General features: G+C 43.9%; 1 protein-coding gene across 1 annotated transcript in view; it reads left to right on the forward strand.

Annotated features, from left to right (window-relative positions):
* Window positions 1–22743, forward strand: part of FRMPD1 (FERM and PDZ domain containing 1) — an 83950-nt gene that overhangs the window by 57801 nt on the left and 3406 nt on the right. The window contains exons 10-15 of the mRNA XM_020791368.3: window positions 12383–12519; window positions 13792–13918; window positions 15193–15288; window positions 17303–17485; window positions 18718–18865; window positions 20189–20989. Of these exons, the coding sequence (XP_020647027.3) occupies window positions 12383–12519; window positions 13792–13918; window positions 15193–15288; window positions 17303–17485; window positions 18718–18865; window positions 20189–20989 (1492 nt within the window). The remainder of the gene's footprint in view (window positions 1–12382; window positions 12520–13791; window positions 13919–15192; window positions 15289–17302; window positions 17486–18717; window positions 18866–20188; window positions 20990–22743) is intronic.

Below are 22743 nucleotides of genomic sequence, written 5' to 3' on the forward strand. Positions count from 1 at the left end.
TGACAGAACCTAGAGAGGTATTTTTTTGTACCATCGCATTTCTTGTACCATTGCATCCCATCCCATTAAACTGTTTGCACAGATGGTCTTTCAGTGACATCCTTTCACATGGACAATTTATAGATCTGACACAAATGCTGCTTTTAAATACTTAAATCATTTGTACATTTATTTTAAAAACCAATTCATTCGGATAGATTTTTCAGATTCATAGGTTTTGACGACTTCAACATCTCCATTTGGATTTGAATGATAATCAGACATTCTGACTTTGTTTTAAATATATTTTAGTTATGTAATAAACAAGGAGTATTCTCAAATCAAATATGTTAAATTAGTCAGATTAAATCTATATGGGCAAGTAAACTAGAGTGGCATATGGTATTTAGTATATAATAAAGGAGGTGGATAGCTCAGTAAGTTAGGTATCTGGCTGCAGAGCCAGAGGCTGGGAATCTGAGACCTCTCTACGCTTCCTGGGAGTAGCGCCAACCTATGTGGCCTTGGGCAAGCTGCAAAGTCCCAGGGTGCCCCCAGAAGAAGGGAATGGTAAAGCTCTTCTGAGCATCCTGTACTAGAAAACTCTGAAAAGGGTCACCGTAAGTCAGAAATGACTTCAAGACATACAATTATTATTTATGTATAGCAAAGGTGGGTCCATTCAAATCAAACCCTAAGTTTATAAAGAATTCAGAAGTGAGAATATAAAGACAAACAAACAAGCCCGTATGTGGTATTTTGTATTTGCAGATTCATTGTTTGTCCATATATATTTCTGCTTCATTGTAACCTGAAGGGAATTCCTTTTGCTATGTCAGTATGTGGTTTTAAGGAACACTGTGGCTCTGAAAGTTTGAAATGGTCTATGAAAAAGGCAGGACACCGCTACAGTTGGAGGCCTGCTTCCGCAGTTTCAAAATGTAATTTAAAAACAGGGAGCTGCAGATCCAGAGAAAGTTGTATGTATCAGAGTTTCACTGATCACAATATTTATGACAAATGTCATTGAGCAGGGCTCTTTTCAGCTGGAGGGATGCTCCTAAGTCCCTTGGGATTGTTACCCCTATTTTCAATGATGCACCAGAATCCATAACTGAATTGTGAATAAAAGAAAGAGAAAGCAAATTACAAAAGCTAGTGATAAAAACAAAAAGCTTGGAGCGGAGAGAAAGCTTAGTTATAAATAGGCTTATTTTTATTAGTATTTGCTCACTTATGGTATTTAGACTTGATAGTGCAACATTTGAATTCATCACGTTGCTCATCATTTAAGATTGCCTCCAGATCTCCCTTCTGTTACCATATGACAGATGATAGTTGCATCTAAAATATAAACAAGAATAAAAATAGCATGATGAAGTATCCACTAAAATGTAAGAAATTAGGTACATTTCTAAATCTGTGCTGCAGTCAACTGCAAACTCCTGCATTAGCATTGACTCCTATTGAAATTAACAGGACACCTTAGAGAGCACTGCTCTTTTAATGTTCATTTCAGCCAGGCTAACACCGGAGTGATTCCCAGTACCTTGCAACTATGCTTACTTCATTATTTCTACATTTTCTAGATTCCCCCCCTTGTGATTTCATTTTGTAATGCTCAAAATAATTTCAACAGCTATATCTAAGTCAGCAGTTCCCAGACCAAGGATCATGACCCCCAAGGGAGTAGCAAAGTGTTTTCTGGGGGTTTGCCTGACTTATACAAACTGGGATTTCTATTTATATTTCTCTAATCCATACCTAAAGGGGACGTGGTACTGCTGCAGGTTAAACTGCTGAAGCCTCTGTGTTGCAAGGTCAGAAGACCTGCAGTCATAAGATCTAATCCACGTGACGGAGTGAGCCCCTGTCACTTGTCCCGGCTCCCGCCAACCTAGCGGTTCAAAAGCATGCAAAATGCAAAAATGCGAGTAGATAAATAGGTACCACCTCAGTGGGAAGGTAAATGGCGTTCCATGTCTAGTCACGCTGGCCATGTGATCACGGAAGATTGTCTTCAGACAAAACGCTGGCTCTATGGATTGGAAACGGGGATGAGCACCGCCCCCTAGAGTCAGACATGACTGGACAAATTGTCAAGGGGAACCTTAACCTTTACCTAATCCATACCTAAGTGAGTTCATTTTCATTGCGAGAAGGAAGGAGAGGTGGGCTGAAGGAAATTTATCCTTTCCCCCTTTCCCAAGTACCTTGGTGCATTTTAACAAGCCAAAGGGCCAAACCACCTGCACAAATAGGAAGGCAATGCACAGGGGAGGTTCATCTGCCAGAGTTTTTGAAAAATCCACCTTTTTGTAAAAGTGACCCAGAAGGAAAGACAATACAGTTCATACAGAGAGAGAGAGAGAGAGAGAGAGAGAGAGAGAGAGAGAGAGAGAGAGAAAGTCTTCCAGGGCTTGAGCAGTGCCTTAGAGGCTGCTTACTCCTCCCCTCTGCCATAGGAATTGGTAGCTTCCATGCCCTGGGTGAGGGGTGGAGAGGAATGAAAAGCCCCAAAAAAGAAGAAATGAAGTGGGGGTTGAATTATTAGGCAAATCAAGGAAGTATTTGCTTTCCTGTCTCCAGAGCCTCCCCTTTTTGCCTGTCGGCCCTTTCTCTCAGGTCTGTGCAAAGGGGGTAGAAATGAAGATCCCAATGACTCCTGGGCTAGCTGTGTTATCCTGTGGTTCTTGGCCAGTGCCTGGATACCAAGTAAAATGAGTAAAACCGACAAATGGAGTTCCTCTCCTTCACAGAGCAAGCGACATGGACCCCACTCTTCTTGCCCCTCCACCCACCTCTGAGGTGAAACTTCTCTGGGGTCTCCTGCTTTTGGGTACAGGGGACAGCGGAGTCATGAGCTGATTGTCTGAAAGGACGGCTGTGTATTTGCTGGCCATCCCAGGTCATTGTCTTTTCTTCGGATTCCTTTCTTTTTTGGTTAGAGGAATTCAACAGTTTCTGGTTTTCTAAGGGGGTATTTTGCCAATATTGCTGCTGTGAGACACTCACCTGATCTAAGCTGTGACTGCCTGGTGAGGACAGAGCAAGCTGCCTCCATTCCCCAGCTAGCAGCCGTAGTTATGTGGCAGGCAGAAGTTCAAAAGGTGTAGCCTTCTCCCGATTTCCAGACTTGGTTTGTTTGTTTCCTGGGCAGGAAAGTGTGCACTTCTTCCTTCTTCCCCTGCTTTGTTGTTCTCTTAGCAACACAGGTGCTTTGTATGAGAGAAATTGGAAGCTGTGGGAGAGGGGAGAAGGGTTGAGAAATGTCTACGACAGCTCTTGCCCAAGCAGATGTTCTCCAGATGTGTTGCATCCAGACCCACCATCCAGGGATGATGGAAGATTTAATACAACAGACCTGGAAGGCATCTGTTTGGGAAAGTCTGGTATATTATCATAGCCGGGGTTTTGTATGGTGACTTCTTGTACAGTTTCTCCTGGCTTTGTGAGTTTCTTCTAGCTACCTTGTGAGTATAGCTACATGGTCAGGATCTAACCTTTAGGTACTCTTCCATTCCTTTTGTTCTGTTAGTATTTGGCAAATTTCTGTAGTCCTTAAACCTCCTATGTTTCTTGGCTTGCCCCATAAGTCTGTGGGGCATAGCAAGAGGAGGGAATGCAGGGATCAAAGCAATTGCGCAGCAGCTGGGGGATCCCTCTGATCCCTCTTTCATCCCTTCTTTCCTCTTCTTATGCCACGTGGGCATAGGAAGAGGAGGAAAGGGGAACCAAGCCATTCCCCAGTACCAGAGGTGGGATTCCCTTCAGACAGGTTTTAGCAAGCTGCCCAAAGGGAAAACCCCTCTCTGCTTATGCTCCCGAAGAACAGCTAATCCGCAGGGGCATAAGCAAATAGGGAACTAAGGGACAAATATAAAAGGGTTGTATTTGTTGCTTCTTATTTGTTGGTGTCTCTGGACCCCAAGAATACGAAGCAACAAATATCTGTCAAATCAGGGATATTTAATGAATATCCTGATTCAATGGTTGTTGTGGGTTTTTCGGGCTCTTTGGCCGTGTTCTGAAGGTTGTTCTTCCTAATGTTTCACCAGTCTCTGTGGCTGGCATCTTCAGAGGACAGGAGTAGCATGCTGTGCTCAGGAGTAGCACACGTGCTACTCCTGTCCTCTGAAGATGCCGGCCACAGAGACTGGCGAAACATTAGGAAGAACAACCTTCAGAACACGGCCAAAGAACCCGAAAAACCCACAACAACCATTAGATCCCAGCTGTGAAAGCCTTCGCGAATACATCCTGATTCAGTTTTATATTTGTCCCCTAAGACCATTGTGACAACCCCAGACCTACTGGAGTATGCCACACTCTAATTATGCTGCCACCAACCATTCCCTATAAGGAGTCACACAGACCAGGAATGGATTTTTAACAAACAAAAGAACAAGGTTTATTTAAATAACAAACAGGGTAAATAAAAAGATCAAGTAAATAAGATACTGTAACGTGGCTTAGTCTCAATCATACATACAACAGTTTGGTTCACACAGAACACTTTAAAGTAAAGCACAGACCCTGAACCTATCAGTTCTGGCCACCCAAATAGAAACCTGAACCTATCAGGTAGGTACTGACTGACACACAGTTGTACCCAGTCTGACACACAGACTCCAACTCCTCAACTCCACACAAGCTCCACATATATATACAGTACAGCTCCTCCTCCCTGATGTCCCGCCTTCCACTCCCCATAGGATGGAACTTTCCCTCCAAACCCATGACAGACAGGTACCATCAGTGCTGTATGTAACAACCATCTACCTGCTAAGCTCTACCAGTGAGCCCAAGCCCTCCATTTTGGGGCATGGGAGGGGCCTTCCGGAAGCAATCACATGCCCTCAACCACGAATAGAAGCTGGTTAGCCAGCAGTTCACATGAAGCTGTGGAGTCTTCCTGCTGTTGCCACAGTAACCCCAGGATTCTGTGAATGTTTGGATCTGAAAGGGAGTCTAGAATGGAGGGCAGTTGGCTTTCGAAGGGAGGCCGAGTGTCCATTAAGAGCCAACGAGTAAGTCCAACCAAAACAAGCAAACCAAAACAAGCCCCCATATATGGTCTGCCAGGTGAAGACTCCTCCAAAATTGAGATTAATCTGACCATTTGGTGTAGACACAACTTGTCTAGAGGAGCCCCAAGCCACGAGTCAGACATATTGGGGCCAAGTCTCCCCTTAGAAACTTCAGAGGCTTCTTCGTCCCCTTCCCTCTCCCAGAATGAAGCACGGAGACCTGCGCATCCAGACATCCCTGTAGATGAGCTGTGCCTCTCCTTCTCCACCCACTTTTCAGAGCTGTTGCTTTCTTTAGGGAAAAAAAAAAAACAGTTCCAGGCCTATTACCTCCTGAGTCAAACCTTTGTCCCATGGAAGGTCACAGAGCAGGTCTTAGACATGGTGATCCTCAATCCCATTGGTATCCCTAGAGGTTGTAACTAAAGTTTCTGGATTGTGCTTTGTGGCTTTTGGGCTGCAAATTCTTTGCCCCTCCTGCCAATTTATCCCCTTTTATTCCCACATCCACTTTCAATGTATTTTACCTGATCTAACCTATCCAAAGACTTGTTAAGAGTTCTCAGCTATGCATCCAAAGCTTCGCTTTTGGCTTCTCTGTGACCATTGTGGGAAAATAAATAAAAGAGCTATTTGAACACCCAATGACACCATGTCCTACCTGCCATGGTGAGTAAATTGATTAGGTTGGAAGTCTTTTTCCTTATTCCTAGAGAGAGCTCCTCCACCACTCTTAGCTGAACAAGTGCCCGGTAAGGAGTGGGCAATGGAATGGTGGTGATGTAACAGTGTTTATGGCTGTTCCTATGGCAACCCATAGGTTGGTGGGGCAGGGGCAAGGAGCATAACTGCCATAGAATATGATGATGTAAGATGATGTCATTGCCCAAGATAAACCAGGGTAACCACAAAGAGCTATGGAAGGGAGGAAGGACATAGAGCCATTCATCTTTCTGAAGGACAAGCCATCTTCACTAGTACCTCTTAGTCTATTTATCCATCTATCTATCCATCTATCCATCTTTCCATCCATTGCTCCATCACCTTTGCCTTGACTTTGGCAAGGGAGATTTACTTTGAGATGGTGGCATTTATCAAATATAGGTGATCATTTTAAATCCTCTTTGCGATTTCTTTCAATGGGAGGCCAACTCTACACGCTTTCTGCTTTCCTAAGAACTATGATGATGAATGTGAATGGCAGGTAGAAGATTCTGCCAGATCAAGGAGCTCTTAGACTTCTTGCCAATCCACTGCCCATCTTTTGGCTCTTGAAGTCACACCCAGTGGGATGGAAGCTCTTTTGAGCAACATTGTGTGGGCAAGGAAATGCCATAAAAGTGAAAGTTCCAATGTCCTAGGGGTTCTAGTCCAGCACAATTATCCTAATGATTGACCTATTTTATAGGGTGGCTGTGAGGATTATCGGGGAATTTCTGAAAAGCACTTACACAGCCCTGAGTACGAGTATAAAATACATTTCCTTATTGCATTTTTAGCTTTTGTTCTCTCACAGATCTCACAGTAGCATTCTCATATATTATGGATGGCAGTTCCTTCTTATATGACCCATAGGCAGCAGGGTTCCCCCTCTTTTTGGATAGGGAAAACATCGCATTGCGGTGACCGGTAAGCGTTTTGCTTACCAATCTTCGCATTGCGATGTTTTTTAAACAGCTGATTGGCGGTTCCAAAATGGCTGCCGCATCCACAAAATGGCCACCCGCAGCGTTTTCGCACCCTGCCCTCGCTTACCGGGCAGCGAAAATGGCTGCTGGATCGAGGATTCCCCGCATAGCAGTGAGTTTTCACCCCAATAGGAACGCATTAAACCCGTTTTAATGCGTTCCTATGGGTTTCCCCCCCCCGCATAGCGATGAATCTGGATAGCGACGTTAACCCTGGAACGGATTAACGTCGCTATGCGGGGCACCACTGTATTTCGGTAATAGCCATGTTACTTTGCTAAGAGCAGATTCCAGGATAGAACAAATGCCAGCCTCTCCTCAGACACAACCATGATTTTAGTGACATCCTCAGTCAGGGAGGAGGGCTACTCATTCAGGAATCATACAGAATCCACTACAATAATATGTATAACGATCATGAGGATAAGACTTGAAATTGGTCTTCACATGTTAATGTATAAATCTCTCCATCAATGAATCAATCACCTTCACGTTGACTCACTGCCACGAGTACCTAGTGTGAGATGATGACCTATGTCAAATCTAGTCAACCCTTTGAAGCCTCATTTAGGTTTTGTTCAATGAACACAACACTCTCTCTACATTCCTAAACGTCATGGAGGTGAAATTGAAGAGGAGGTATAAGGCATGGAAAGGCGAAGGAGCCTGCAGATCCTTGCATCTTTTGGGTTCTGTCTTGCATGAACTTAGGTGGTACCCTTCAGAGAACTGGTTTGCTGCCATGGGAGCACCATGGACTGAAAAGCTGCATGTGCAAAGGACCTAAGTTAACCACATGTTCAGACCCATCTCTCTCCATAGTATGGTTGTCCTAATTCTGACCACCTAAAGTGGATCCGACCCTATAGAACAACTTCCAATAACTGGTTTCCATAGTCTTCCTCATAGATATAAATGGTGGAGGATGTCCACTCCAACCCACCATTATTCACTTATCTATCACCATCCTTCTCCTTCTGAAACCTTCTGGTCTTAACTGGCTTTATTAACCTAAATTTAGAATGCACAATAGTAATTCTGGGGTGGAACCATGGTTTTGTAACCATCCCCTTTGGGCTGGACAATCCTGGAGGGTGTTTCCCAAGGGAAAAAGTGGGGAGATGGGCATGAGGGCTTCTTTAGAAGCATCAGGCTCTAATGCAGACCATCTGAATTCTTCACCTGTTTACATCCACAAGTGGACAATGCATGGTTGCCCCTTTGCCTACCTTGGCTGCTCTCACAACTAATTAGATTCCCAGCCTGGGGGTCATGACCCTTAAGGGGGTCGCAATGTGGTTTATATCTCTGGCTGCAGAACCAGAGGCTGGTATTTCAATTCATCACTGTGCCTTTTTGACAGGGGCTGGACTCAATGATCTATAGGGGCTATTCCAGCTCTGCAATTCTAAGATGATGATGATGATGATGATGATGATGATGATGATGATGATGATGATGATGATGATGATGATGATGATGATGATGAATGTGTTTTTTGGGTGGGTCACCACAGCTGACTTAGGTTGGTCCAGCCTCAAAAGAGGATCCGTGCAGCAGTGGAGGGGAGGTAAAAAGCCTGAGAGAAGTGAAGAAATAGTGGCAGGGTTCTTGCTGCTATGTTGAGTGAGAGGGTCACCAGGTCAGTTAGGTGAAGCCACCGGGTGCCATGGAGGGCATCAGCTATAATATGAATGCTGCCATTGAAGTGCAGAAGCTTCAGGAACTGGTGAAGAAGCTTGAACAGCAGGACAAGCAGCTTCACATTCATCTTTAGTGGGGGTATCCAGAGTCTCAAGGCGATGCCCAGGCAGCCTCTCCTGAGTGAGAGCAGCTTGGCCACTGCAGAGTTTGCAACAGCAGGGCAAGACAACATGGGCTGGGAAGAAGTAGAGGGAGAGGGAGACAGTGTTGTCTGCATGGGTTGGTTGGGTGGGCTGGGTTCCTGGAATACAGTACGTAAAACTAATTCTATCTTACTTGTTTAAATGTGGACCATTGTCTGCCTTCTCTTTCTCCTTGTGCAGTTTGTGGTGGGGAAGGAGGAGGAAGGCAGTGGGGACACTCCACTTTCTGCATCACTATTATACTTAAAAAACGATTTCAGTGTGTTTTCTTTCACCTCCTATTAAAATAGTTTTTTAAATGTGGTGGGAGGGTTACAGGTTACACGTCGTTATTATAAATGGGGGTTGCCACTTGAAAAAGATGGGGAAACGCTGATCTAAGCCATTGATTGTCAGTGCTTTAGCAAGCTGTCCTTCCTTGAATTTTGCTAAGACTGTTGGGGCGGGGGGGTCCAATAGATATTCTCCCTGACTTTCTGCCTTTGGAGGCAGAGTGGAACTTGTCAGCATTGCCTGTATTTATTCCTGTATACTGTCTTCAATTATGCCATGTTTAATATTAAACTTTGTTTAGTAGTCTTTTAATATTGTGATGTGTTATGTGTGTTTTTCTGGTTGTGTTTTTTTAAAAAACATTGTGAACTGCATTGAATTCTGCGAGGAGGGGAAAGGAGGGTATAAATCAAATCAAATCAAATTTTGCACATGCCTGTTTACTCTCTGCTGTTGTTTACTCCTCTCATGTTTCAGCTTGAACACTTAAGAAAGGTCATGCTGGGTCAGATCAAAGGCTTATTTATTCCATCACTCTGTCCATACAGGGGGCCATTAGTTGCCTACAGTATTCCCACAAACTTTTTCTTCAAGTGTTAACCATTTAGAAGGAAATTGAACATTTGAGCTGGTTTCATACACACATGTATAATCATGGCCAAAAATATTGGCACCCTTGGAATTCTGTCAGAAAATGCAACCGTTCTCTCAGAAGATTGTTGCAGTTGCAAATGTTTTGGTACTCACATGTTCATTTCTTTGGTTTGCGTTGGAACAACACAAAAAACCAGTAGAAAAGTCAAATCTGATACAATCCCACACAGAAAACCAAAAATGCACTGGCCAAAATTATTGGCACCCTGTCTAAATTGTAAGAAATAATTGCTTTTCAAGCATGTGATACTCCTTTAATTTTTATTTAGACACACCTGTCGCAAGTAAGAGGTGTGGGCAATATAATTACACACAAGTAATCACTGTGGGCTAAACCGCAGAAGCCTGTGCTGCAGGGTCAGAAGACCAGCAGTCGTAAGATCTAATCCACGCAACGGAGTGAGCTCCCGTCGCTTGTCCCAGCTCCCGCCAACCTAGCAGTTCGAAAGCATGCAAATGCAAGTAGATCAATAGGGACCACCTTGGTGGGAAGGTAAATGGCGTTCCATGTCTAGTCACGCTGGCCATGTGACCACGGAAGATTGTCTTCGGACAAAACGCTGGCTCTACGGCTTGGAAATGGGGATGAGCACCGTCCCCTAGAGTCGAACACGACTGGAAAAAAATTGTCATGGGGAACCTTTACCTTTACCTAATCACACTTGCAACCAGTTAAGATGGAGAAAAGTTGACTCAATTTTTGTGTTGTGTATGACATTGAGCATGGACAAAAGAATGAAGTGTAAAGAGTTGTCTGTGGATTTGAGAGAAAAAACTGTGGAAAAACATCAACATTCTCAGAGCTACAAGCCAATCTCCAGAGATCTTAATGTTCCTGTGCCCACTGTGCGCAATATCATCAAGAGGTTTATAGCCCATGGCACTGTAGCTAACCTCCCTGGACGTGAAGAGCAACATTACTGAAAAATTACAACAAAGGGCTGTTTGAATGGTAGATACAGAAGCAGATTAACTGCCAAACAAATTCAAGCTGATCTGCAGACACAGGGTACAACAGTGGCAGCTCACACTATCTGTCGCCATCTGAATGAAAATGGACGCTATGGAAGGAGACCCAGGAGGACAAACATGGTGGAGGATCAAAGATGTTTTTGGGTTGCTTTGCTGCTTCTGGCCCTGGAAGCCTTGACTGTGTGAACAGTATAATGAAATCTAATGATTACCAAAGAATTTGAGGGTGCAACGTAGTGGCCACTATCAGAAAGCTGCATCTTCACCAAAGGTCATAGGTCATTCAGCAGGACAATGACCCGAAACACACTTCAAAAAGCACCCAGAAATGGTTACGAACAAACCGCTGGAGAGTTCTGAAATGGCCAGCAATGAGTCCAGATCTGAATCCCATAGGACACCTGTGGAGAGACCTCAAAACAACAGTTGGGAGAAGGCATCCTTCAAATCTGAAGGCCGCTTCTCTGTGTTTTTGTGTTGTTCCAACGCAAACCAAAAAAAAATGAACTTGTGAGTACCAAAACATTTGCGACTACACTGATTTTCTGAGAGAAGGGTTGCGTTTTCTGACAGAATTGCAAGGGTGCCAATATTTTTGGCCATGACTGTTATTCCCTTGATTATTTCCAACACTGTTACCACCAGCAACAGCATCACCACCATCTGTGGCAGTTTCATGATGAACTTGCAAAAACAACACCATTTAAGTGTTGTTTTTGCAGCGATGTGGAAGTTATTTGTGTGTTGCTTAATCCAAAATATTCATTCACATAGGACACATGCCGCTAGGTACATACATATGACATAGGTGTGAAGATTCTCAGTCATTCAGGTGAGGCTATCTGGAAGCTGAGTCATGGCAACTGGGCTTCTTTCTTGTTAGGTTGAAACGTTTCACTACTCATCCAAGCAGCTTCTTCAGTCTGAGAGTTGGTAGGAGATCCTTGATATATTCTCCAGGTTGGTTTTACTCCCCCCTGGTCCGAATAGGCTCCTTAGAAGGACAAAAGGACTGGGGGGTGAGGGGTAATCCCACTTCTTCGGTTGTTCTCCACCCATTGTCGTGCCCATGCACTTCAAACACACAAACACACTTCAAACCCACAAACACACTCATCCACCCAAAAGACCGGAAACCGAAACAGCAGGAGCAATATAGTGTATGTGGTCCAACGCAAAGAAGAGTGTTCAGAGCTCTAAACTGGAGAAATCAAACAGCCACTAAACAGGAGAATGACCCTGCACAGGAGGGGCAATTGCTCAGGACCAGAATCAGCAGTGTTACTTCATTTGAAGGACAAAGGACACTCATTTGATAACCAAGATATACTCATTTTAGACCGAGAAGATAGATGATTTGAGAGAGGGGTCAGGGAGGCCATGCATGTGCATATAGAAAATCCCTCACTTAGCAGGGGTGGAGGCCTTAGATACAATCTGTCTCCAATTTATCCTGCTGCCCTTTCATCTGTCCCCAGAAGGATTAGGGACACAGACAAAAAAGATCAGTGTTAAGGACCTTCAGAGAACCATGACAATGAGTGGAGAAGGACTGCAGAAATGTGATTATCCCTCACCCCCAGGCCTTTGTCCTTCTAAGGAGCCTATTCAGACCAGGGAGAAGTGAAACCAATGTGGAGGATATATCAGGGATCTCCTACCAACTCAACTCAGACTGAAGAAGATGCTTGGATGAGTAGCAAAACATTTCAACCTAATAAGAAAGAAATCCACCTGCCATGACTCAAATTCCAAATACACATCTTTGACCTAGCCTGAAGTCTTACAGAGCAGGGAGGGCAATCAACTGGGCTTATGGCTACCTGCCTGAGGAGATTTAAGAGCAGAAGCAGTTGCTAGTGGGAGGTAGGAATAGCTTGGTGTCGATGCTGATGTGTTTTTCTCTCTCTCTCTGCTAACCTGGCTCCATCCATTTCAGAGCTGCAGTGATGTGCTTCAGGAGAGATTTGCTGTTGAGATGAAGTGCAGTGTTGCTTTGCGGCTGGCTGCATTGCACATACAGGAGCGGATCATCACTTGTGCTCAACCACAGAAAGTATCTCTGAAGTACATAGAGTAAGTAGAAATATGCATTGTAGTGAATTATGCATGCTTTAAAAAAAGGAAAAAGAGAAGTATTCCCGGATAATGCAGTCATGTGCCTTTCCCTAGTAAAGGTATCCATGCTACGGCTTGAGTTCTACCTTTAGTTGTTATAAAGGTCTAGCTCAGTATGGCTACCTTAGTATACCTACTAGATTGTTACCATTCCTCTTTGAATGGGCCAGGATTTTGCATTAGGGACACCTCAGATATAAAGCTGATATATTTCCTATGTGGCAAGCACGTTTATATAGTAAATACAGTGGTACCTTGCAAGACGATTACCCCGCAAAACGATGAATCCGCATGATGACGGGGTTTTGCAATTGCCATTGTGCTTCGCAAAACAGTGTTTCCTATGGACGATTTTCGCTGGACGATGTTTCGGTCTGTGCTTTGCAAGACAGGTTTTTTTTTCAGGACCGATGCTTTGCAAGACGACGATTTTTACAGCTGATCGGTGGCTCCACAAAATGGCTTCCTATAGGCAATTTTCGCAAAACGGGTGTTTTTGGGACCGACGCGTCACAAGACAGCAATTTTTACAGCTGATCGGCGCTTCGCAAAATGGCTTCCCTGTGGGTGATTTTCGCAAAATGACTACTATTTTCCCCATTGGAACACATAAAACGGATTTCAATGTATTCCAATGGGGAATTGCATTTCGCAAGATGATGTTTTTGCTAAACAGCGATTTCAATGGAATGGATTATCATCGTCTTGTGGGACACCGCTGTACTATGAAACCTACTCTTGGTCTTGGTGACAAGAACAAGAGATAATGCCTTCACATTAGTGGAGTTCTCATATCTAGGATATAAGATTAAATCTTCCTTGTTAATTTGCAGGCAAGGCTTGAAGACTTTTATTTTGACTTGTTCTTCAGAAGCAGAACACTTTTACACAATATTAGCCATATCTTCTCCCTGTCTCCACCCTGACTTTATTAAATTGGCTATTGTTATATTAGAAAAGCCTGTCTGTTTCCCAAAACTTAGCAATTAATCATATTGCTACAAATACTGTACAAAAAGTATTTTATCTTTTTGTTTCTTTTTACATTTTTCATATATGTTAGTAGGAGAAACCCTGGGCTGAACAGCAAAGATAGTCTCTCAGAACGTCTATGTCACATTTATATTCTTGATCCAAACTCTAGTAATGCTGATTACTCTAAATTCAAGAGCTTTGACAAGGATGTTCTCCGAGCCTTTTTTTTCCCCATCCAGTTTGTCTTTGTTTCAGGAAAGACTGGGGAATAGAAAACTTTATTTCCCCAACACTGCTCCGAAACATGAGAGGCAAGGACATCAAAAAGGCCATTAGCTTTCACATGAAGAGGAATCAGCTTTTGCTGGATCCAAGACAAAAGGTAATGTGGCTTTAACACATCTGTAAAGTATTGTCTACTGAAAAGCAGTAGATGATCTTAGCGCTATTAGACCAAGATAATTTGTTATAGCTGAACGAACCTGTTCTATGATCTTAGCCAATATAACGGGACAGCTTCTGTAACTGCTAGATTTTTCTGCTCCAGATTTATAATAGATTAAAAATCAGAAGATGCCATGAGAAAGAGAGATTGACTTGTATATGTGTACATGATGCGATCTGAATAGTGTGTTCTGAAGCTTCTGGAATTGTTCCTATGTTAGCTTCTTAAAGAGGAGTGATACATACAGAAGTGTGATAGTAATCGCTGTTAACTGGTTCCAGCATAATTATTGTAGTTACTCAGCTGGAATGTCCTCTCCAGCACTCTTTTGTCCTCACTCCTAGCAAAGTAAAAGGTTACAACATCCCTTCAAAGGTATCCTGCAATTTTTCTTGCTAGCATCACTAAGGAAACCACAACCTCAGCTGTCTTGCTTCCTTGTTTTCTCTGGAAACAGCTGTTTTTTCCCCCCGCTTCCCTGTTGTCAACACAAGAAAGCACTATTAGAAAGAACAGTACTTGATACAGTGAGTGTTTTCTTCTTCCCAGCAAGAAACAGTAACACAAACGTAATGATGAATGAGCAGAAGCACTGATCTCAGTTGCTTAAACAAGAGAGAGCTGTTAAGGCAGTTGTTGGCACATGTACAGTGGTGCCTTGCTTTACAATTGCCCCACATTACGACGAATCTGCTTAATGATGATCTTTTTGCGATTGCAATTGTGATCGCAAAACGATGGTCTAAATGGGAGAATTTCGCTTTGCGATGATCGGTTCCCTGCTTCGGGAACCGATTCTTCACAAAACAGTGTTTTTCTAACAGCTGATCGGTGGTTTCAAAATGGCCACCAGGTAATTAAAATGGCTCCCCGCTGTGTTTAGGGACAGATTCCTCGCTATACAGGCAGCGAAAATGGTTGCCGTATGGAGGATCTTCGCTGGACAGTGAGTTTTTACCCCATTGGAACGCATTGAACGGGTTTCATTGTGTTTCAGTTGGTTTTTTTATTTTGCTTTACAATGTTTTCACTTAACGGCGATTTTTCTGAAACGGATTATCATCGTTAAGCAAGGCACCACTGTAATCACTACTGTACATAGGGAATTCTGTATTCTAGGAATATTAGTAGTGTTTCCTTGAACAGCTTTATGATGTGGGTAAACATTATAGATACAGGACAGTATTAATGGCTAATCTCAACAATTGCAGCACCGCCTCTCAGCAGCACAGGTCCGTCTGAGTTACCTCCAGATTCTTGGAGATCTGAAACTTTATGGTGGAAAAATCTTTAATGCCACTCTCATGGTAAGGCTATTTTATGTGATAAGCCAGTATTCTGTTTATGCATTATTTCCAGTGCAGAAATGTGAAGTTTTCTATTACTGTATGTCCAAATTGGGTGTGGATTAGGTTCCTGCAATGATCCATAGCATATTTTTGTGGGTCACCAACAGCACCAGTTCTGTCATTAGACAGGAGAGGCTGCTTCCTTTAAAGAGCATGTGGAGAGTGGGGGAAAACAAAACAGCTGTCTGGGTATTCAACCTGAGAGTCCTAGTTGAAGGACTGCCAGCTGGTATACTCTGATCCCCTAATTCAGCCTCTTGTCTCAGCTAAGATCTGATGAACGATGACATGTCACCATCAATACTGATGGAAGATCAATTGGCAATCCGATTGGCTTCTGTAGGTGGAGTTGTTAAGGAGAGGATATCTTGCTTTTTTGGTCAGGCAGCAAAACAGCTTACAAAACATCTTTGCCATTAAGGACACAGAGAATCGAAGGAACAGACTGAATTCTGTATGTGGAAAGCACTAAGCTGATGCAAAACATCCCAACTGAGGGAATACTTGTAATGAACCAGTCTATTTAACAATGTGCCTTTCACATGGTATTTTATATTTATTATTTACCAATAACTCTACATATTAAATATCTATGTATTTAATACCACTTGTCATTTTAAGGTATTAGTTGGTATATTAAAAAGTGTCCTGATACAATGTATCATAGCATTATGGGATTAAAAAGCAAGGAAAACAAGAAACAGCTGACATCACACAGTTTAATACAGTAGGACTTCAGTATCCACGGGGGATTGGTTCCGAGACACAAAGCCCCTGTGGATGCCAAAAAGCACAGAAATAGCAAACGCTGTAAGTTCCTTGGTCTCTGGCTCCTTCTAGTGGCCAGTTCTGTGGTAAATACACATGGGGGGTGTTAATTGCATTTTTTTTCAGGCAATGGATAAGTGAATCTGCAGTTACTGATCCCATGGATGGGGGGGGGCGGTTTCCTACTGTAAACCAGTGTAAAATCCTGAGGCAAGCAAATAGGTTTGAAGGAGCCTCATGGTGCAGTGGATAGACTGCAGTGAAGACTCTCCTCCTGACCTGAGTTCCAGTCTGGGCTTGGGTAGCTGGCTCAAGGTTGATTCAACCTCCCACTCTTCCAAGGGTGTGTAAACTGAGTACTCAACTCGTGGTGGTAGTGGTGAAATGTGTAGCCTGCATAATTAACTTGTAAAACCACCCAGAGAGACCTTTAAGCACTAGGGGGTGGTATATAAGCAGTACCCTTTGCTTTGGTATTGAAAGGAATGCAATGTCAATGACAGTCACACCTCCATAGGAAGAATGTTCCATAGTTGTGAACCATAAGAGGGACAGTTTCCTCCCTTTTTGTCTCATAGTATGCCAACAGGATAGAAAAGGGTCCCCATTTGGTTCATTTCATTTCCGTTTACATCCTTCCACCTGGACCAGGGCTCATTCTGCATGAAAGATCTATGCTCGTATGGCTTCCTGCACTCTTGCCCTAAGATGCTTCTCAGAAAGCCATTCGGGTCATTTTTCACCTCTCCCAAAAGACTCCTCCACAATCCTATTCTTTCAGTTTAACCCTTTTCTCCATCTGGTTTTTAATTTATAATCTTCACTCATTATAGCACATAACAGAAAAGTAATATTAAAGAGGGAATGCAACATCTTCGAAACCTACTCAGCAGCTTCTTTTGGGAGTTGATGTCAGGGAGCTGACAGCAGTAAATGAATAGATGTGGTCAGATTGCAGTTCCACTTCCTTCTTGATTGGCCCTGTGGAGAGCAGCCAACAGGGTTGTTCTATATAAGCATCACCTCCCAGGGAAGCCAAGAGAAAGAACAAAATATGTCCTCCCTTTATTGACAAGGACTGATTTGAATTGAATTGTCACATTTGCTATGTGAAGGCTTATTCGCACATGTAAGTAATTTATATGAAGCATATGTAAACTCTAAGACTAATAAGGCCTTTGTAAGACCTTTCATTTCCATGTAGTTACAGGACAGAGAATCATGTATAACCCTCTTGGTGGGAGCCAAATATGGAATCAGTCAAGTCGTAAATAACAAACTCAACATCATAACCATGCTGGCAGAATTTGCTGACATCAGCAGGCTGGAGCTTACCGAAGAGTCTGAGAAAGTAAGCATGGTAAAAATCTACCTCCAAGATATAAAGGTAAGTATCATTTTAACAATTTGTTTGGATGTAAAAGGAGTGAGATGTCATCTTCCAAAATGCACAGTTCTACGTTGCAACAGTGAAGAGGATAGTAGAAATTTTGTTGTTATTTGCCATCAAATTCCTTCTGACGTGTGGCAACCCTAGTATAGTTTTTGAGGTATATGACATATTTCAGGAATAGTTCACAATTGCAACCCCCAAGAGAGTTACCATGGCCACCCACTGTGGGATTTCACTATTCCTAATAATTAAGTTAGCTGGATAAGTTATCTAGCTGTGGAGATAGGAGATCAATTCTTCAATGTGCCTTCTAGGATGACAGCCAGCTTATGTAGCCTTGGGCAAACGACACATTCTTCTTCATGGTCTCTGTGAATGCACACTAATGGGTTAATCTGCGCCTACGCAGAGGTTTCTGGAATCTTCTAGAACTTAACACTCGTTCACCAGGACATGTGGTCCGCCTGTCGTGGTAGTGCCTCAGTTCCTTTTTGCTGCCACTGAGGTTCCTTTTCATATGAGCTGCGTTCACCTCCTGCTTTCAAAATTTTTTGAAATGTGCTAAGTCATCCTCCAAGCACTCAGTACCGCGCACCGAACCTGCTGCCTGTCCACAGGTTTGCCCATCATCAGTTAAGGTCACTACCACCTATACTGGTCCTTCACCAGTATCTCATGAGATCACTCATGCTCATCGATCTAATCGAGCTTAGCCACATAAACCTACCATTCAGGATCAAGCTCTCTCTGAATTTTATCGTTGGGAATCTGCAGGGGCCAAAAGATCAAAGTCTTTCATTACCAAAAAATTGCCACTGCCATGATCCTCCTCCTTTCCCACAGCCCCCCAAGGGCTCCTGACAATAAAGGGGATTGATTATATGGGAGCCATAGGTACCTTGGGACAAAAATATGAAATGTTTAATGTATGAAAACTTGTCTTAGCTGATGATATCATCAGTCTTATACAGTGTGACTTACAAGAGCAGGCTTTCAGCCACTGAAACAGATTTCTTAGTCTTAAATGTCTAACAATAATTAGTTACAGTTTTTGTATTTGTATGTGTCAAGAGACGCATGAACAAACCCGTATACAGAGAGATATAAAATATATACAAATATTGTGCCTGTAGGTGTGCAAAGGATAAAAGTCGTCAATAATCTATCCCATAAGGTCAATGCTATGTTCATGAACACCTTTTGTTTCCGCTCCCTTCCTTCAAAAGGTGCTGACTCTGATGCTAGAATCGAACAATGCCAAAGATCTGGCTTGTCTCATCAGTGGCTACTACAGGCTGTTTGTTGATTCAGGCCATTCCATATTCATCTTGGGGGAGAAAAAAGCCCAGATGCACCGCTTCTCGGCAGAGGAGGGTAAGACCCCGGCCGACCTGAACGACCGAATGACAGGGAGGAACCTTGCAGTCTAGGAGAACAGCTGTGCGAAATGATACCCACTGTCAAAAAATACAGGCAAGAGAGAGAGTGTTCCTTGCCACTGTGCTGTCCCAGTTTGTGCCAGGCCTTCTTCCCCCCCCCCCATGAGGAGTGGTAGCTGTTCATTTTATCTTCTCAACAACCCTGTCAGGTAGGTCAAGCTGGAAGGGTGTGACTGGTCCAATGTTACCCGGTGAGTTTCAAGGACAAATGAGACTAGGAAGCCAGCTGCCCTAAGTCATAGAACAGAAACTCTAACTGTTACACCATCTGGCCTGTCTGTTAAACAGAATGAAGCAACCTCAGAAATCATTCCCTGGCTGGACCCTCAGCCATTCCCCTTTCTCAAAGGGCAGAACAGTAGGTGTCACAAAACTTGCTTTTCACTCCCTGAATGACTTGCTTGCTACCCTCCAAGGGATCAGAGGGCATGTTCTCTGACAGCCAGAGTTCAGGTACGTTTCAACTGTCTGCCCAGCCAGGGTGTGTACATGGCAAGGAATGGCAGGCCAGCTTGTCGATTGCCTCAGGCAGCAAAATGTCTTGAGCAAGCCTATTTACTTCATATTATTGGAGGGGGGGGTTACATCATGTCATGCTTTCTGCTCTTGTGGCCATTCAGTAGTAAGGAAACAACATTCTGCAGGTGCTCAGAGACACTCTGTTTCACCCATGGCAGGCCTGAGTCTTGCTGTCGAACATGGGTTCTGTTTTATGGCGGGGAGTATCCCTGATGCTGGAAAAGCTCTAGGCCAGATTTGGAAGGAGGAGCCAGTTTCCAAGAAGCCCTCTGTAACGTGGCGAGCCACTCCAAAGTCACTGCCACCTCCAGGCCTCTCAGAATGCCCACCACGCCACTACACACTCTTGCTGCCACCAACCTTTCCTTTAAATAAAAAGGACAAGAGTTTCTTTCAAAAATAAAACTGGTTTATTGATTACAAAATAAAATATGAAAATCACTGGAAGATAATCACGATGTAAATTACTTTCTCAATTTAATTAAACATAGACTTTCCCTCATTGACACTCAGGCACGCAGGCCTCTAACAAACTCTCTCACACTAGATCACTCCAGATCTCACTCTCTCACTCAATCAATCTCCTCTACACACACCTTCACCCTCCTTTTTATACCAGCTCCTCCCCTTCAGTTCCACCCTCCGTCACACCATTGGCTGATGATTCACTGCCCAGCTGTGACGGACAGGTGAGGTCATGGCTACCCGTTACACCCTCTTTGTCTGTTTTGGCTTGCAGGGTATGAATCCAGGACCTGCAGTGACTCCGAAGACTCTTCAGAACAGGACTCCTCCTTAGACCGGTTTTCAGACACTCACTCCCCCAAGCTCAGCAACAGCGACCCCTTGACTGAAGAGGAAAGAGAGCAAGAGGAGCTGGGGCAAGAAAGAAGTGCAACAGGGGGCAAAAAGATGAGCTTTTGCAATGGGTACGACAATACCAACGACAGCTTGTCGGAAACCTCTGACTCAGCCAACACAGAGAGCCGAGGTCTTAAGACCAGTGGCTCCAGTGACTCTATGGATGCCCTGGAGGAGGATGATTTGGAAGCATGCTCTTCAAGCAGGCCGGAGTTCTCCTATTTTTACACCCCCACTCTTCAGGAGTTAACAAGCCATGCCCAAGCCTTCTCAGGTCCTGATGGAGCAGAAAAACCAACAGCGACTCAGGAGTATTTCTTTTCTTTCCTCCTGCCACCCCATTTATCCAATTCTGCACTCGCACAGCCCGAAGGAGAATTCAGAAGAGAAGGTGAAACCAGCGCTTCCACTCTGGAATCCAAGTTGGCAGCGAACAATGCCATGGAGTACTACAGTCTCTGTGCCAACATCTCCCCGGCCAGCAGCGGAGAGAGGAACACCCAGAGCGACAGCCTCGAGGGGAGCTTGTTGAATGGCACAGGCGGTGGCGTGGAGAGAACGTGTGATGGGGAAAGGCGGGGCTTTCTCTTGGCTCCTCCCCCTGGCTTTGGAGACAGCAGCTCGGATGACGAATTCTATGATGCAGCAGAAAGGATGACGCCGACAGAGACGCAAGCAGGTAAGCCAGAAGGCAAGGATCTACTCCAGTTAAGTTTGAAGTGACGGCTCTCAAGAACTGTTTCTACAGAGGTGCCATTTTGACAGTGTGTGTGTCTGAGTGCAGAGTTCAGCAAAAACACTGCCAGTGTCTTCATAGATTTTGGAATTCAGTTCAGTGAAAACGGCCACTCTGAGATATTTCATACAGAACAAATCTTATCCCTGTGAAAGGCATTGGATTTGATCCGGTAGTCTTCTTTGGTGCCCCTAGGATACATTCCCCCCCCTCAAAAAAAATACAATCATTCTGATGTTCATTATTATTGCTAAGCAGTCATATAATATTTTGAAGTTTTTAAGCTTCATATAAGTAGTTTTCATAATCCCTATAATGATTGTGTAAGTAGTTTGTTAATATTATTGCACAGTGGCTCATCTTAGACCAGTTTGTTTTTGTTAAACCGTCAAGTCATTTTTGATTGTAAATTACAGTGGTGCCCCGCATAGCGAGGTTAATCCGTTCCGGATTAACCCTCGCTATGCGGAATCATCGCTAAACGGGTAGGGGAAACGTATTGAAACGCATTAAACTTAGTTTAATGCGTTCCAATACCTTGCTTACTTACCCGTTCAGCGAGGATTCCCCTTGCCGGCAGCCATTTTCACGCCCTCGCTAAGCGAGGGCAGGGCGCGAAAACGGCTGCCGGCAGCCATTTCCGGGCTTCCGGCGGCCATTTTGGAACCGCCGATCAGCTGTTCGGCGGCTCCAAAATGGCCGCTGCAATACCCGATCTTCGCAATGCGGGTTTTCCCCATTGCGAAGATCGGGTATGTTTTCGTATAGCGATCCCGAAAAAGGGATCGCTATACGGAAACATCGCTATACGGTGCACTCGCTAAGCGAGGCACCACTGTATTGAGTAACTGGCCTCCAGAAGGTCCTGTCATTAACCACCCTGCCCAGATCCTGCAAACTTAAAAGCACTGACTCCTTCATTGAGTCAGTCCATCTCATAGTAGATCTTCCTCTTTTTTCTAATTTGTTCCAAGTACCCTAGAATTAATCTTTGCCCATGAGTGTTGTCTTCTCTACAACTATAGTAGAAAAGTGATTTGAAATTGGAGCTTCCCAGTTCCCAGTTCATTCTCCTGGCTAGGCTTTTTAGGCAAGAACATCACAAATGAACTGTTCATACGAACTGCAAGAACAGAGCCAGTGGTCTTGAAGACAGTACCCACAATCACCGCATCTGAAGATGCAGTCTCTGCTGGGCTTGGAACAATTTCTGTTGTCCTTCACCCTTGGCCACGCTGGCTAGAGATGGTGGAAACTTGAGTCCAGTGACATCATCACCATCATTGCCATCAAGTTGATTCTGCCTTATGGCAATCCCTTTTCAAGGTTTTATAGGAAGAGAGTACTCAGAAGTGGTTTACCATTCCCTCCTTCTGAGGCCACTCTGGGACTGTGCTGCTTGCCCAAAGCCACACAGCCTGTCTCTTCTCCCAGGATTTAAACTTTGGGGAATTGAGCTCCTAATATCTGCCTCTGCAGCCAGCCTTTACCTTACTCACTAAATTATCCAGCCAGCCTAGTGACATCTATAGGTCTACAAATATACTGGACAGGTCTTAAACTGTCATTTGCAGGAAAGTTTTTGAAGTTGTGTGTTTGTGCTCACATGCATGCATTTCTTTGCTTTTGGGGTGCTGGTTTTAAGGAACAATCATTTGTCCACAAAATGTTATATATTTTTTCCTCTCCATGTTATT

This window comes from Pogona vitticeps, chromosome 2, assembly GCF_051106095.1.
Source record: "Pogona vitticeps strain Pit_001003342236 chromosome 2, PviZW2.1, whole genome shotgun sequence".
Lineage (NCBI taxonomy): Eukaryota > Metazoa > Chordata > Lepidosauria > Squamata > Agamidae > Pogona > Pogona vitticeps.